This window comes from Malaclemys terrapin, chromosome 10, assembly GCF_027887155.1.
Source record: "Malaclemys terrapin pileata isolate rMalTer1 chromosome 10, rMalTer1.hap1, whole genome shotgun sequence".
Classification (NCBI taxonomy): domain Eukaryota; kingdom Metazoa; phylum Chordata; order Testudines; family Emydidae; genus Malaclemys; species Malaclemys terrapin.
Window position 1 is genome coordinate 70,500,247 of NC_071514.1, and position 15,638 is coordinate 70,515,884.

At 39.7% G+C, this 15,638-nt stretch overlaps 1 protein-coding gene across 5 annotated transcripts in view; it reads left to right on the forward strand.

Moving 5' to 3' along the window:
- The window catches only part of TMC5 (transmembrane channel like 5), a 50,089-nt gene that overhangs the window by 17,905 nt on the left and 16,546 nt on the right, over positions 1-15,638 (forward strand). For all 5 annotated transcript variants that reach the window (XR_008446453.1, XR_008446454.1, XM_054041838.1 and 2 more), the window contains exons 3-15: positions 352-569; positions 2,161-2,268; positions 4,494-4,610; positions 5,722-5,821; positions 6,947-7,037; positions 7,416-7,664; positions 9,049-9,200; positions 9,868-10,012; positions 12,370-12,525; positions 13,282-13,445; positions 14,040-14,118; positions 14,698-14,795; positions 15,182-15,277. Coding sequence is in view for 3 of the 5 variants with exons in the window: in XM_054041838.1 (XP_053897813.1) it covers positions 352-569; positions 2,161-2,268; positions 4,494-4,610; positions 5,722-5,821; positions 6,947-7,037; positions 7,416-7,664; positions 9,049-9,200; positions 9,868-10,012; positions 12,370-12,525; positions 13,282-13,445; positions 14,040-14,118; positions 14,698-14,795; positions 15,182-15,277 (1,773 nt within the window). In the remaining 2 variants the exon portion in view is untranslated. The remainder of the gene's footprint in view (positions 1-351; positions 570-2,160; positions 2,269-4,493; positions 4,611-5,721; positions 5,822-6,946; positions 7,038-7,415; positions 7,665-9,048; positions 9,201-9,867; positions 10,013-12,369; positions 12,526-13,281; positions 13,446-14,039; positions 14,119-14,697; positions 14,796-15,181; positions 15,278-15,638) is intronic.

Here is a 15,638-nt window from a genome sequence, read left to right on the forward strand (position 1 = left end):
ATTTTTCAGCAGATGTGCAGCCAAAAAGTTTGCTGCACACTTGGAGCTTGGAGCCTGATTTTACAAATGCTTATGCATATACTTACTTTGAGTGGTCCTCCCACTGACTTCAGTGGGACTGAAGTTTTCATCTCTTTAATTCAGTTCATGATTAGCACTTATGTCAGAGCTTTGATTCTAAGGATTGTATATTGTGAAAATGTTTTAAAATGTGGTAAAGTACGATGATACATAACTTATTTATATCAAAAAATTGTTTGACTACTGCACATCTAGAAACAAAAGTAAATAGATATATCTTACCTTTCTGGTCACTGTTAGTCCCTCCTTTTTGTTTGTTTGCTCACACAGCAGAGAAAGGAATTCATCCTTTCACCAAAACCTTCCTGAGTCCTCCCTGGATGATGACTCGTTGTACAATTCCTATGAAGGTCGCAGTGGAAGAGGACAAAGAAACCAGGATTATCCCATGGCTATACCAATGGCCTCGATGCAGCCTGGCTTCCGATACAGCCACAGCGCATCGAGGTCGGCTGGACCCAACACAAATCCATATGGAAATCCACATAGTATGTAATTCCACATAGCAAAATCCTATGTATAACAGTATTTTGGGGATCCATTCCTGAAGTTGATCCAAATACCTGCTCATCTTGATTTCTAAAGGAGCTCTACATTCAAGGCAGGATCAGGCCAGAGCGTGTTTTATAGAAGTGTCCCTCTTAGGAAACTAACATGTAACATCTTTGTGGGCAAAATGAGAGGGAGGAAAACCCTTAGTTTTTTTTTTTAAAAAAGAACATTTTAGCAAGGATTATTTCTAACCTGTCACTCCAGAGTTTTATTTTTTGTTATGTTGTGCTTGGGAGGGGGAAAAACAGAACGTTAACATTAGTTACCTACATTTTAAAAAGTGATTAGTGGGTTTTGGGTGCTTTCTTTTCTGGGTGCCCAACTTGAGACGCCATAATGAGGCCCATTGTCATAACTATAAAGGGAAGGGTAATAGCTGTCCTGTGTACAGTACTATAAATCCCTCCTGGCCAGAGACTCCAAAATCCTTTTCCCTGTAAAGGGTTAAGAAGCTCAGGTAACCTGGCTGGCATCTGACCTAAAGGACCAATAAGGGGACAAGATACTTTCAAATCTTGGGGGGGGGAAGGCTTTTGTTTGTGTTCTTTGTTTGGAAGTGTGTTCGTTCTCGGGGACTGAGAGGGACCAGACATCAATCCAGGTTCTCCACATCTTTCTAAGCAAGTCTCTCCTATTTCAAACTTGTAAGTAAATAGCCAGGCAAGGCGTGTTAGTTTTCCTTTGTTTTCTCAACTTGTAAATGTACCTTTTACTAGAGTGTTTCTCTTTGTTTGCTGTACTTTGAACCTGAGACTAGAGGGGAGTCCTCTGAGCTCTTTAAGTTTGATTACCCTGTAAGGTTGATTTCCATACTGATTTTACAGAGATGATTTTTACCTTTTTCTTTAATTAAAAACCTTCTTTTTAAGAACCTGATTGATTTTTTCCTTGTTTTAGATCCAAAGGGGTTTTGGATCTTGATTCACCAGGAGTTGGTGGGAGGAAGGAGGGGAATGGTTAATTTCCCCTTGTTTTAAATCCAAGGGGTTGGATTTGTTTTCACCAGGGATTTGGTGAAGGTTTTTCAAGGTTTCCCAGGGAGGGAATCCATTGAAAATGGTGGCAGCCGAACCAGAGCTAAGCTGGTAATTAAGCTTAGAAGTTTTTATGCAGGCCCCTACATTTGTACCCTAAAGTTCAAAGTGGGAATCTCAGTCCTAACACCCATTTTTTTGTTTTTGTTTTTTTGGAGCACTTTCTGAAAATCAGGTACCTTTATGATGTCTTATGTTGAGCCTCCAAAAATTGAAACACCCACAATCACTAGCTACTCTTGAAAATGTAGGCAGCTAGCATCATTACGTTTGCCTTTCAGTAGTCTACGGCATGGTGTAACTATACTATACAATATAATGATGGATTTTAAATGGGTGTACAGTATTAGAACGAGGGACGAGAATAATTCAAGGATCTGTTGTGCTATACACAGTAGCACTGAGTTTATTACTATATCAACAAACCCAATCTTCTGTGAACTGTTTTAAACATTTCTTTGTGGCTTAATGCTTCTGCTTTTCCCTCTAACAGCTAATCCTTCCTTTGAGTATGAGCCAGAATTAGCATACACATCTCCCTCCACGTTTCATGCCATGGATGGTCCTTACATACGCAGATCTTCTGATGTGTCTGATGGAGGTAAGGCTTAAGGCGCAAAGATGGAATGGCCAATGAGAACATTGAAACTTTAATCTCCAAAGGAGGATGACAGCTTTCTTAGGCTTAAACTAACCAGACTTTATCCCTTGATAAGGTATTTCATACTAATGAATGTGGAAGGTTCTTTATTTAGTTCAGGTGGCTGATTGTCCAGGAGTCCTCACTGAATCCTAGTCACCATTAAATATCAAAATATTTCTTGACAACACTACTTCATTGTACCAGAGCTTCCTGGAACCTTTTGATTGGACCCCATCTCATGGCAATGAAAATAGAGGTGGTTGGGAATTTTTTGATGAATCATTTCTTTATCAAAAAATGCCTGTTTATCTAAACTGAGACTGTTCATGAAACAGGTTTTGATTTGAGGAATCTCCCAACTTGAAAAAAAAGTTGTAGGGGGGAAAATGTCCAAATGTCTTGACATTTTAAAAACAAAACCATCAGGCTTTCCAATTCAGTGACTTTTCACTTTTAAAACCTTTTAGTTTAATTTCAAAGGGGATGGGGAGAGGCTGAAGTTGAAACAAAAAGTTTTGATTGACCTGGATTTTTTTTTTGTGAATATTTTTGAGATTTTGACTTTTCGTCATGATTCAATCTGAGAAGAAATTTTTCACTCTCAAAAATGTATGTGTGGGACATGCAAACTGTTCCCTTGCCTCACCCCCCCAGCTGTAAATGAAGAGTATGGTATGAAGCAGAGTCACCTATTTAAATGTGAATTCCCTATAAGCAGCTGTACCCCTGTAAATCACTTGTGAAGTTATTCAGGGGGTTGTGGGGCCAAATTCTTTGCTACGGTGCTTCCACTGATGTCAGTGGATTTACACCAGCAGAGAATTTGGCCCATCACGTGTTTGTGTGAAGGATAGTGCTTAGTAGTACCTAAAGGGGTGGGCCTTGGGCAGAGGGGGAGGGGCGAGCCTCCCCCACGGACGCGTTCACCCACCACCCAGGCAATCAAACGACATGTCCTTTGGGACTGGAATAGTGTAGGGTTGACTCTTTGACTAGATACTGGAACACAGTCAGTCTTAAAATGATTGTATTAGTGGCAATTTATTGGCTGTGCCCTGCATAACAGACTATATTGTAGATCCATCAGGTTTCAGTATCCTGTAATCCTTTTCACTCTGACATATTTGGTAACTGTTTGCTGCTTCTAGAATTCCTATAATGAAGAATTCTCTTCTAGAGTTGTTGCCTAGGTACGCTGGAAAAACACCTCTCTTAGCTATCCTTAACCAACTTTAACCTTTTAGGAACATGTAAATGGATCTGGTTAACATCTGATTTGGGGGGGAAATTGGAGTCTTACTGGAAAGTAACAATTCTATTGCTTCATGGAAATGACCTGTTTCAAAATTCCTCATTATAAAACATAGAGAGAGGGAGAGAAACTTAATAAATTTCTCCTTAAGACTTTTTATGCTTGGGAAATGGATATCCAGAGCAATCAACTGAAGGATAAACATCCAGACCTTGAGAGTCCAGGGAGTACCTCAGAAAAAAGACAAACATATTTTCCTTTCTCTAATCCTTTTAAATGGATACAAAGAAAACTGGCTCTGAGTACAAATGCTACTATCCCCGTTGTTTATTCAAATCTGAAGGGAGAAATTGCTGAAGACCCACAAAGGGAGCATTTGTTAGCAGACACTTTAGACTTTCCTGGTCTTCTAACCCCAGGAAATCTAAATGCAGAAGGGGAATGCAGCTCTGAGCTGCCTGCATCTTCTTCCCAAGTGGCTGTGAGTGACCAGAAAATGGTGTTTGTAAACTTTTCTCGCTCTTCAGCTTCAATAGAGGAAGGTATAAGCATCCAGTGAACATAGAAATGTCAGTGTTTTTGAATATTGGGATAGGGGTGAGAAGATGTGTTGAACTCTGATAAGAAAACGGGAGCCTATCTCTTAGGGCCAGATTCAGATACCCTTTCTTATGCTGAATAGTATGTTATTCCAGCAATAATCTCACTGAAGTCAGTGTGAGTCCTTGTGTAGTAGGGTTTACGGTGCATGTATCCCAGTCTGGCCCTTAAAGTTCAGTTTTCAAGTCTGAAAAATTACACATCAAATGTGGGAGGATGGGTATTCTTTACTTAGCTGGACTACGTGGAAAGTGAATGCGTAATGAACAGGTCTGGCTAAGCAAATTTGGCATTAAATTTCTTAGTTCACTAAAAAGTGTGTCTTGTTCAGGTAGCTTCAGTCAGAGATATAACAGAAGACAAGCTGACCTGGTCTACAGGATGCCTTCCAGCCTTCTCAGACTAGACTCAAATGCAGAAATGTATAACGAAGACAAATATAAACAAGGTAAGTTACTTAGAGAAATAATGGGGTATTTAAATATATTCTTATCCCAGAAAAATGTGGAAGGCCTTGATAGCCAATATAGAACCACAAGAGAACTTGAAACCACTTGCCACAAATGGCAGTCTCTACGCTAGAGAAACCCAGCTGTGAAACAGTAGGGGTGATGAGGGTTGGGCTTGCTAAATACATTAGCAAGAGTTGGGTGTAAAAGCCTGACATGGTTGTGTTTTGCAATATTTGGCCTTGTCTTCACTAGGAAAGAAGATGTATATTTGGCATGTTAACTAACATGTTCATTAATTGTGCTAAAATCCTATCTAGATAAGGCAAGTTGTAGTTCTAACACATGTTAACTGGTTGTGGTAAACCTTAAGCTCCCCACAAGTTTTTATTGTGCCTGGCTAACATGGGTTAAAATGATAACTGTTTAATCTACACTAGAATTTTAATGTGTTAATTAACATGCTACCTGACATGTTTTTAAACTAGTGTAGACATGGCTTTTATGCCCTAGCTGATGCTATTTTACATTTTTAGATTCACATTCAAGTGACTCTCTCAAACTGACAATTATTAAAACGCATAAGCCTCAAAATAACAGATCAGAGCACCATATCTAAAAAGCTTTTCAGCAAAAGTACAATTTGTTTCCATTAGCACTAAATTTACTAACTAAATATCTTTTTTAAACAGAATTAATTTTCAGTTCACTAGGTTTGTTTTTTATGAAAATATAGAAACCAAAACCCCACTAGAAAAAACAGCGAGTAAGAACCTTTTTGAAAAGCTTGAGTCAATGTTTTTGCTTATTTTGTATTACAGCCCATTGTACTAACAGTAAACCATCACTGGGCATGGATAATTTTTGAAAGCATTAAAAACTGTATTCTCCCAATGTATTACAGAAACATTCATTCCAGAAAACTAAGCATATTTAGTGCAATACCAATGCTAGCAATCACTAGGTCTCAATTTCCCATCGTTTAGCTGAGTCTTGGTAGTATACTGGATGTCTTATTTCCAGTCTTCCTCTTCTCATTCTTTGTATAAAAGTTAAGATGTTATCTAAAGTTCTGGATGGATATAATTTTTTTGTACATCCCACCTACAGAAGAAAACTTGATCAAAAATCTTGCAAACATGTCCAGCAGAGAGAGAGTTAAAGCAATCCAGAAGACACCAAAGACCATGAAAGAAAAGAGAGACATCAGGTAAAGCACAATGTTTATTACAGCTTAGTATTAATGTGAACACACATACAGTTTCTGGCATCTACTTAACAAATGCAGGTGTCTGCATATTTCCTCTCTAGATTCTCGGTCAATTATGGAACAAAACAACTGGAAAATAATAACCTGTTTTAAAGTAGCATCTTACAAGTCAAATCAGCATTCAGTAAGGATGGCAGGATGTGCATTTTTGTTCGATGGGAGCAATGTTTCCTCTCGTTGACAGCAATATCTGTTCTGCTTATATAAGAAATGTCATTTGAAATGTGGATTGTGATGTTTAAGAGTTTCAAAAGAGTTTTCAGCAACAAGAGTGGAGAAGACGCCAAGCAAAAGAGGTTGAAAGTAATGGCTGATTTGTCACTATCACAGTGCCATTGTAGAGGATATCCAAAGCCCATCACCAACAATAAGCAGGTGTTAGATGCAAGGAGGTTAGATTGGCACCAGACTTGTCTGTCCTGAAGCAGATGCCAGTTAACAGAAAGACAAACAGCAAAGCGCTCTCCCTAAAGTCCACATTTTAGTAACTTTTTGGCTGCTACAGAGTAGAGCTGACTGGGAATTTTTTGATTATCTTTTTTTCTGAAAAATGCTGCTTTGTCAAAACTATAACTGTTTTCAAAACCAGGTTGATTTCTAGATGAATTTTCCAACCTGAAATTTAAAAAAAAAAAAAGTTTATAAAATGTCAAAATGATTTTTTCTGACAATTTTAATGAAAAATTCTGATTTTTGCTCTGGTTTGAAACAACTTTCTGTTTTGAAATGTGAAACTAATTAGACTGAAAGCGTTAAAAATCTTGAAATTGAAATAAAATGTTTCAATTGACCCAAACTGAAAATTATTTGTTTATTATTTGGCGGGGGGGGAAGGGGGGGCTTTTTCAGCTAGCTAAATTTTTTGTGATGTTGACCTTTTGTCCAGATTTAGGATGGTAAAAATTTGTAAACTCTCAAAAGTATACGCTGGCCATATCCTGCCCAGCTGTGCTCCTGAGCACGTGCATAACATTTGTGTTTGCAGGAGTCTGTTAAACACAATGTGGTATGTTAAATGAGAAGTTCTTCATTGTTTTAATCACCCTCCTCCATGCTGTTCCACAGGAATAAAGTTCTCATGGAGAAAACAAAAAAATCTGTGAGCTCCAGTACTCAGATTAACTGTTGTACACAGTGTCTGTACAAAACAGCATTGGTAAGTGTAACCTGCCTTGTTCACACAAGTTGGGTAAAACTTTTTTTAACTAGGATCTCATTGCTCACTCCAGCATTGCATAGCATATTCCCTTGTGTTACCTTTACTTGCCAATAGGCCAAAGAACCATTGCATTTTTATTTTATTTTATTTTATTTTATTTATTAAGTTGGATTATGGTAGCATTTAAGAGCTCAAGTCAAGGAAAGGCATCCTACAAATGAGAAGAAAGTGAAGGAGGGAAAATGTTCCTAATTTAAAAATACAAATATGAGAAATGTGGGATTGTCTTGTGTGACTTTAATTTGAATACTATGTAACAAGTGCAGTATCAGATTGCCTGTTAATGATCATATTTCTATCTCCTTCTAATATTAGTCCTATCGGCGATTTAAAAATGGCCTGTCAGAATATTTGCACTTATTGCAACTATGGCAGAAGACTCTGAAAGTCATCCGTGGCAAGTTTGGAACCAGTGTTCTTTCCTATTTTGTTTTTCTGAAGTGGTTACTGACTTTCAACATCTTCTCATTCCTTGTAAACTTCAGCTTCATAACAATCCCACAGCTTATAGCATCAGGACCAAATAACCTTTCGTTCAACGGTCTGGAGCTTCTGACCGGGGCTGTAAGTATGTAGAGGCGGGCCCAAACTAGTCCTGTATACAAGAGAGAGATTTTATAAAATCATCCTAATGTAAAAAAATAGCCAGAAGTATTTTCTAGTAACAGCTCAGGGTAGTGGTGGAAGTTTTAATAGTGTTCTTATTTTCTTCTGGTCACTGTAAAATTTTTAATTTGCCTTATAGTTTCATAAGCTGCCCAGTAGCCTGTATGATATTAATTGATCTCACTCTAATTCCTAGAGTATTTGTGTCCTATTCAAAAACTGCTTGGTGCCTTTTTGACAGCCTCTCAGCGAGCGATTGAATAGGCATGAAGACTGCATTATCCTTTAACCCCTTCTGAATTATCCTAAGACACTATCAGCAGTGAATCTTCCTATGCTATCCTGCTTCTGCAGATATGTTAAGGACTTCCGTTTCCAATGCTGTGAACCTGGCACATTTCATAAGCACTGAATTCTTGATTTTTGCAAGGAGCTGGGCAAATCCTTGCATAGAGACGTGTTGAAGTCAGCGGGGCATTATTCGAATGGACCTTTAAATGTGTGCTGGGATCTCTACACCATCAGGGCCTAAATATCTAAATATTTTTTGGGGGAAGAAAAACCTAAAGGAAAACATCCCAGTATCCCATACTGTGCTAATTTTACTGACACTAAGCTACTGTTTGGTTGTTTATTTGGTCAGAGAGGAGGAGCTGTTCCTTTTTGGGGGAGGTTAGCTTTTTCCACACCTGACCTTTACAAAAAGGTTGCATCATTTCCACTGTACACGAGGGGGGGCGGGTGTCTATTTAGTGAAATAATAACCCAGACTGGTAGCTAAGACCTTCTCAATGTGAGGATGCCATGTTGTTTTTTTAAGAAGGGTAAATATGAATATTCCTGCTGGAATTCTCTTGCAATGTTGCATTTGTGCATTTCAGTTAACAGTTCTCAGTCTTCAGTTGTAAAACTGTTGTGTTCCTAAGTTTCTGGATGCAAAGTAAAAGTATAGCAAGAAGGGATTAAAGTACAGTATTTACAGAGTGTGTCCTCGGAAAGGTGGCCAAATAACCTTTGATCTAATGCCAGTTGCAATAATTTTAACTAAGGTCCACTCCTTCAAGGTGTTGTGCACCTGCAGCTCCTCACGTCGATCTCTAGGAAAAGGAGGGGTGCTTCATTGGCCACAAAAAGCACTTGGCACCTGTAAAATTGTGATCAGTAGTTGGGGGGAAAGGAGGGCCTAATCCTGCAAAAACCTTACTAGCAAGAGTGATCTCATTGGGGTGAATGGGTCTATTCCTGTCAATCAAGTTTTGCAGGATCAGACCCTTGAGTACTCCACTTTATTCAATCAACAGCATGTCTTTTGAGTGCTAATCCAATTTCCATATCATTTTAGGGTTATTTTAAAAAAACAGTGCTCTACTACGGTTTTTACACCAACTCTACAATCACGAAAACTGAGAACAATTCTTCCTATAACATGCAGCTGGCCTATATTTTCACTATTGGGATTTATTTCATCATCTGCTTCTTTAGCTTGGTGTACAGGTACAATAACTATATATTCCTCCTGCACTTTAAAATGGATATATCTGTATGAAGACAAAAATGCTATTCACATTTTAAGAGCGTCTACTAGTAGTAATAATATCCTTGGCCACTAATTTGGACATGCTGCTGTTGACGAATTCCTGTTTCTAGTTCCTGATAGTAATAAAAGAATCTGCTGAAATTAAATACGCTGTCATCAAATTTCCCCAGTTTAGGGCTACATAGTGTCCAAAGTGCTGCCAGACCCACCAGACAGGGTGTAGAATCACTGCAAAGACACCAATGACCCCCCAGAAGAATTCTGGCTTAGTCAGTTGAGTGTAATCCCGTTATGAATGCTGCTGTCCATAACTTCCACGAGTGATTTGCTGCATTGAAATGGCCCTTCAGACGCAGCCATTGCTGACATGGAATAGGGGAAAAGAAGGCAGGAAGTAGCAGGGTATGTAAAGAGACCTGTTGACCTCAGTTTCCCCATCTGTAAAATGTGCATAAAGGGAAAGGGGAGTGACTGTAACTGAACTCTACATTCACTAATCAAGGAAGGTAGTTTTCTGTAGTTTGCAAGACTGATTTTTTTTCCCCCACCCTATTTGGGTCTTTCCTCTCAAAGACTCCCTGCCTTTCCCTAATACTGATCTCCTGCGTGTAACTTCTACTGCAGCATGGCAAAGTCCTTCTGTAAGAACTTCCTCAATCTTCAGACTTACTCTGGAAGTGCTGCCAAGCTTCTCTGCATCTGGGACTTCAATATAACCAATGAGAAAGCTGTGAAACTGAAGCAAAGCAATCTCAGTACACAAATAAAGGTACAGAATGAAATGGATCGGAAAGAAATCCTCTCCCCGTGTGAGCAGATCTAACTCTGGGTTTGAATGTATGACTTGCTCAAGAAAGTGCCATCGGATACTTCAGAGATCCAACTTCTTCCTGCCCCACTAGTTGACTATGTGAAGGTTTTCTGTTAGGAGCCATTTACTTACCTGCTATTGGCTTAACAACATATTTCTAAAGGAATTTTTTTCTAGCTCCTTCTTTTTTGTCCTGGCAGTTGAATCTCTACAACTGTGGCATGAATATTTGCCCAGCTCTATTTTTTTTTTTCAGACCTGCAGCCAAACAGTGGCCTTTAGCTAGAAGGTGGGGGGAACACACTGTTCTTTGCCTGGCATTATCTAGCATACTGCTGATTTAACTGAGATTATTTCCATATAACATGCTTCTCTCCCTCATTGTGGCATATCCTATATGGCTGTGCACATGAACGAACGGTGCCTTGCCCCTAGCTCGTGTTTTTTCCTTTATTTTTGGCCTTTTTTATCATTGTGAGTTTGGTTTTCTTGGTATTGGATCACTTAGGTAGAAAGGCACCGTTGGGAGCTGTAGCCCTAACTATGAAGTATGATGAAACTTGTACAAGAGACTGCCCCAAACATAGTGAGTACAACTGTGCTGCCTGCACTAAGGGCTTGTCTTCACTACCGGGGTAAGTCGACCTAAGTTATGCTACTCCAGCTATGTGAATAATGTAGCTGGATTCGACGTAGCTTAGATCAACTTAGCCCAGTGTCTTCACTGTGCTGCGTCGATGGGAGATGCTCTCCAGTCGACTTCCCTTACTCTTCTAAGAGAGATGGAGTACTGGAGAGCGCTCTGCTGTTGATCTAGTGGGTCTTCACTCGACCCACTAAATCGATCCCTGCTGTATCCATTGCAGCAGCATCAATCTTCCCATAGTGGAGACCAGCCCTAAGAGATCACCTGTATTCTATCCCTTGAGTGGTCACTTAGGACAGGTGTGGAGAGAGCACTGGCCTGGGATTTATGAGACCTGGTGTGACCAAGGTACTGGGGGCCACCCTGATATTACTCAATTAGGGAAAACTGCAAAGAATGTGGCAGACAGTCCCCAAAGCTAGTGGATGTCCCAATGCTTAGAGTTACCAAACTAACATAAAACAGCTTCCACAATACCTCACTGGTTGCACAGAAGCCAAAACACAGTTCCCTTATAGCAACCCAGCCTTGGGCTTCCACCCAGACACCCAAATCAGATATGCTGAAGATTACTGAAAATCTTATTCATCATATAAGAAAGTTCTACCAATCCTAAAGGATTTGACACATTACCTCCCAAGTTAATGAATATTTCAGATTTTACCCAAATACACGCTGACAGCCAATTCTTGTTAACTAAACTGAAATGTATTAAAAAAAAGAAAAGAGAGAGAGTATTGGTTAAAAGATCAGTATTACATACAGACATGAGTACAATTCTAAGTTCAGTTTTATAGTAGAGATGGTGAGCTTTATAGCTGCAAAAAGTTCTTTCAGACTTAGTCCACAGGTTATAGTCCAATGTTCATATTCCGGGTGATCCAGGTGGGACTGGAGATCTCAGTTTTATGACTTAAGCTTCCCCTGCATAAAGCATCAGGCAGATCTGAAATGAAATAATCAGATCCCAAGAGTCTTTTATACAGTTTTCTAGCAGCCTCTTGACCTGGGCGAACAATAGGCTTTTGATGTAACCTTCTGCTTCCCGAACGTCATGGGTAATTAACTACATGGATTAACATAAAGTAATTTATCCATTAAGCAGTTTATCACAAACTTTAAAGAGACATATAGACAATGACATTATTTCACCCAAGATTCATCTAAATGTTAATATTCCCTTTTGATCTCTGAATCCGTAGCTATCGTAATAGACAGGAACTGTCTGTTTACATGGCTAACATCTAAGAAGATATAAGTAAATGCATACAATTAGTATTAGTAACAATACAAGTTTGCATTTCAAAGTTCTAGCCTATCTAAGATGCAGTGGCCCTAATTAACATTTACATACTTTTCTAACATGTCTCTAAAGGTTGAATCTGCATCAATTAGCCTGCGAGCTGCTTAACCCTTTCTGGCCATGTGTCAAACCTGAGTTCTATTCCTGGCTTGGCCACTAGTCTGCTGGGAGACGTTGGACATGTCACTGCCCCTCTCAATGCCTCAGTTTCCCCATTTATAAAATGTGGGTAATGATACTAACAACCTTTGTAAATCACTTTGAGGTCTATTGCTCAATAGCACTAGGTAAGAGCTAGATGTTGTTGTTGTTGTTGTTATACTATTGACTAAGGCCTATGCTTAATTAGCAAGTGTTTGATTGCAGGAATCCCTGTCTGAAGTGACCCTCGAGGTACTGAACCTTTCTCTAAAGCAGAAAATTGCTCGTATCGCTATTCATCTGGTGGTTTGGGTGGCTTCCTTGGGAATAGCAGCTGCTTGTTGTGCTGGTGTTTACTACCTCTCAAGAAATGAACTACAGGTAAGGACAAGGTTTGGTAAACTGCTACCCTGGAAACACAGGCTTCAACATTGGTATGCTGGACTCTTGAGTGCTAATGACAATTCATGATTAAGGCTTGAAAGACAATAAGGCATCATAGGTGTTGCTTCTGCTAATAGGCTCATATAACCTTCCATAACTTAATACTAGTTTAAATAATCAAGGCCTAGAAGGCAGCAGGAAGAATTGCTTAGTTCGGATTCCAGTAGCCTTATTCTGCTACCCTGTTTCCCCGAAAATAAGACATCCTCCGAAAATAAGGCCTACTTACAGTTTTGCCTCTCGTTGTAATATAAGGCATCCCCCCGATAATAAGACCTCCCCGATAATAAGGCATCCACCGATAATAAGGCATTTTTCATTTCTGAAAAATAAGACATCCCCTGAAAATAAGACCTAGCGCATCTTTGGGAGCAAAAATTAATATAAGACACTGTCTTATTTTCGGGGAAACAGGGTAGGTACTACAAAGAAAAACAATGAAAAGACAGAAAATGCTGTCTGGTGCACTCTAAGCCCCCAGTACTGCACTTGGATCTGCGAGTGCCCTCCCCTTGCCTGTGTGGGTACAGAGGTCCATCCTAGCAGGACTGGGCATATGAAAGCATGATAGCATAGGTTAAATGCAGAGCCGTGACTCTCCAAGAGAATGCAGGCATCGCAGTGTACAAACTGTTCCACAAAGACAATTCTGAGGGGAGGCTCTCTTACGCTTTATTTTTCTTTCCCTTTAAGCTCCTGGAAGGTAACAAAAGTGAGCTGGAAAACGAGGCTGCCACGCTAGTGCTGCCCATTGTTGTGTCTCTCCTCAACCTCCTCATCCCCTTCTGCTTCGCCTTGTTTGGACTCATAGAGAAATTCCAGTATCCCAGACATCAGCTCTACGCCACTATTATCAGGTATCCAGTGCCATCCTCTCCTAGTTAGCCGCACGAGCTGCCTGAAGCTGCTGCACTTTTTCTGTCAACGGTAAGGCCCATGACGAAAGAGTACTGAAAGCAGCAGCCTGCTATGCATCAGGGCAGTTGCTCCATTCAAAGGACTTGTGACTCCACCTCTAATGCTGCCTGTTATGTACTTGGAGCTCGCTACAGTGCCACAGCCTCAGTGGAGGCAAGTGTATTGTTTCCCTCTCTTTCAAGCATATCCTGATACACTGGGCTTTGCTCAGCCTGTGGTGCAGACCCCAGTGTGGGAAAGATGGAAAATGGAGGGACGGTTGGTTACAGCAATACAAAGTACCATCATCCCTGCTCCACCGAGAGTGTCTTCTAAAGCTGGCCAAGTGGAGCTGCACTCTACTTTAAAGCTGACATCCCTAGTGTAGGACAATGTGCAAATACTGCTGCCTTTCTCCCACATGGAATGTTACACATCTCACTTGCAATGTGTTTCACAGAATCAAATGTATTAGAAAGGAGTGATGTGCAACCGATGTCACATCCCTCCATGTTTGTTTAACAGGAATCAATATAGTTACTTCTTCTTTGTAGGAATGTTTGTCTGAAAATATCAATAATTGGAATCCTCTGCTACTATTGGCTTAACGATGTGGCTACGTCAGAGAAAGAGGTAAAGTTCTAATCACTCGTGTGTACAAATCTTTGCCATAAAACACATGGTCAGGAATTAGCCTTAAACCACTTTCATAATATTTTGTCTAAACATCAGGAAATATGTGATCAGTGGAGGAAAAGGTGTGTGAAAGGGAACAGACTGTTGGGATGAAATTTGCCCCAGTGCAGAGGGCTATATGTGGCCTCTTAAGAGAGGGAAGGAATTGTGGCCTTGACATTCTTCAGCTGGATCCAGGAATCTTTGGAGAAACAACTGTTGTGAGGAAAAAATGTCAGGGTATGACATTATTCATCCAGCTTAGGTCAGTACTAGCTATAGCTCACTGTATAGACAGAGACAATGATGAATTCCATTGTACTGGATCTGAGCACATTTTTGAGCTCTATCCTCACTGGAGTTGTTTTGGGAGGCTGTCTGAGGGGGAGGGAAACTAGAGTGAACAACGGTCTGAGCTACAGCCTCCTGAAATTTTTCCGTTTGTCTTTCAATGAGCTTTGGATCAGGGTCCAGAAGTTCATACATTAGACAGAGAGATTTGAATTAAATACACCCTTTATTTTGCTCTCTTAAAAGTGCTGGGAAAGCCTAGTTGGCCAAGAAATCTACCGTCTCATTGTGATTGACTTCATATTTTGCTTGCTTGGTTCTTTCTTTGGAGAATTTGTACGAAGGTGAGTGCGATTTCTAGATTACATCATTACTGATTTGATGGCAACATTTTAAATTAATGCTCAGTTTGTACCCGTTATCTCATAGAGAAGTATTTTTACATTTAAATTTTAGCTGCTTCATCCTATATAGCATAACTCTTGGCTCAAATGAAAAATGTTCTTTGGCTTCTGTCATCCATGCAGCATATTCATGAACATCAGTATTTTGTCAAATACAGATATGTGCTTATTCTTCCATTTGCTGCCTAACTGACAAACGGTGCACACTTTTTCATAATACACCATTAATATAAATCCACATATAGTTAGTCATTGTTACTTATATGCAGGAGTTTCCTTTAAAGATTGTTGCAGTTCTATAGTTCATGATTTTGTGTCATTTTCAGAATCATTGGAACTAAATGTTGCAAAAAACTTGGAGTGCCAGAATTTGATATTGCACGAAATGTTTTAGACTTGATCTACACACAGACTTTGGCCTGGTAAGTGATGAGTTTTCATTCATACCTGCTGTAAAATATTAGTATTTATTCCTACAGAGCCACTATGAAAAACAGCCTGATGATGATGTTTGCGACAGATAAGGATATGGCAGGAAATTGCCCTGGGAGACCTCATTGAATTAAGTTTAAGTAGCTTAGTGTTCATTGTATTAAATGAATGATTGATCTATTATTGTGGGCTGGGATTGTATGTAACCTAGTCTTTTGAAGCTATACCCTGTTTCCTGATTACTCTTCCCAGAATGTCATGATCAAAGGCCCAAGCTGTATAAAGGAAGGATTGACCTATTCCTGGCTCGGCTAGTTCTGAGCTAAGGCCGCTATGAACTTGTAACCACAG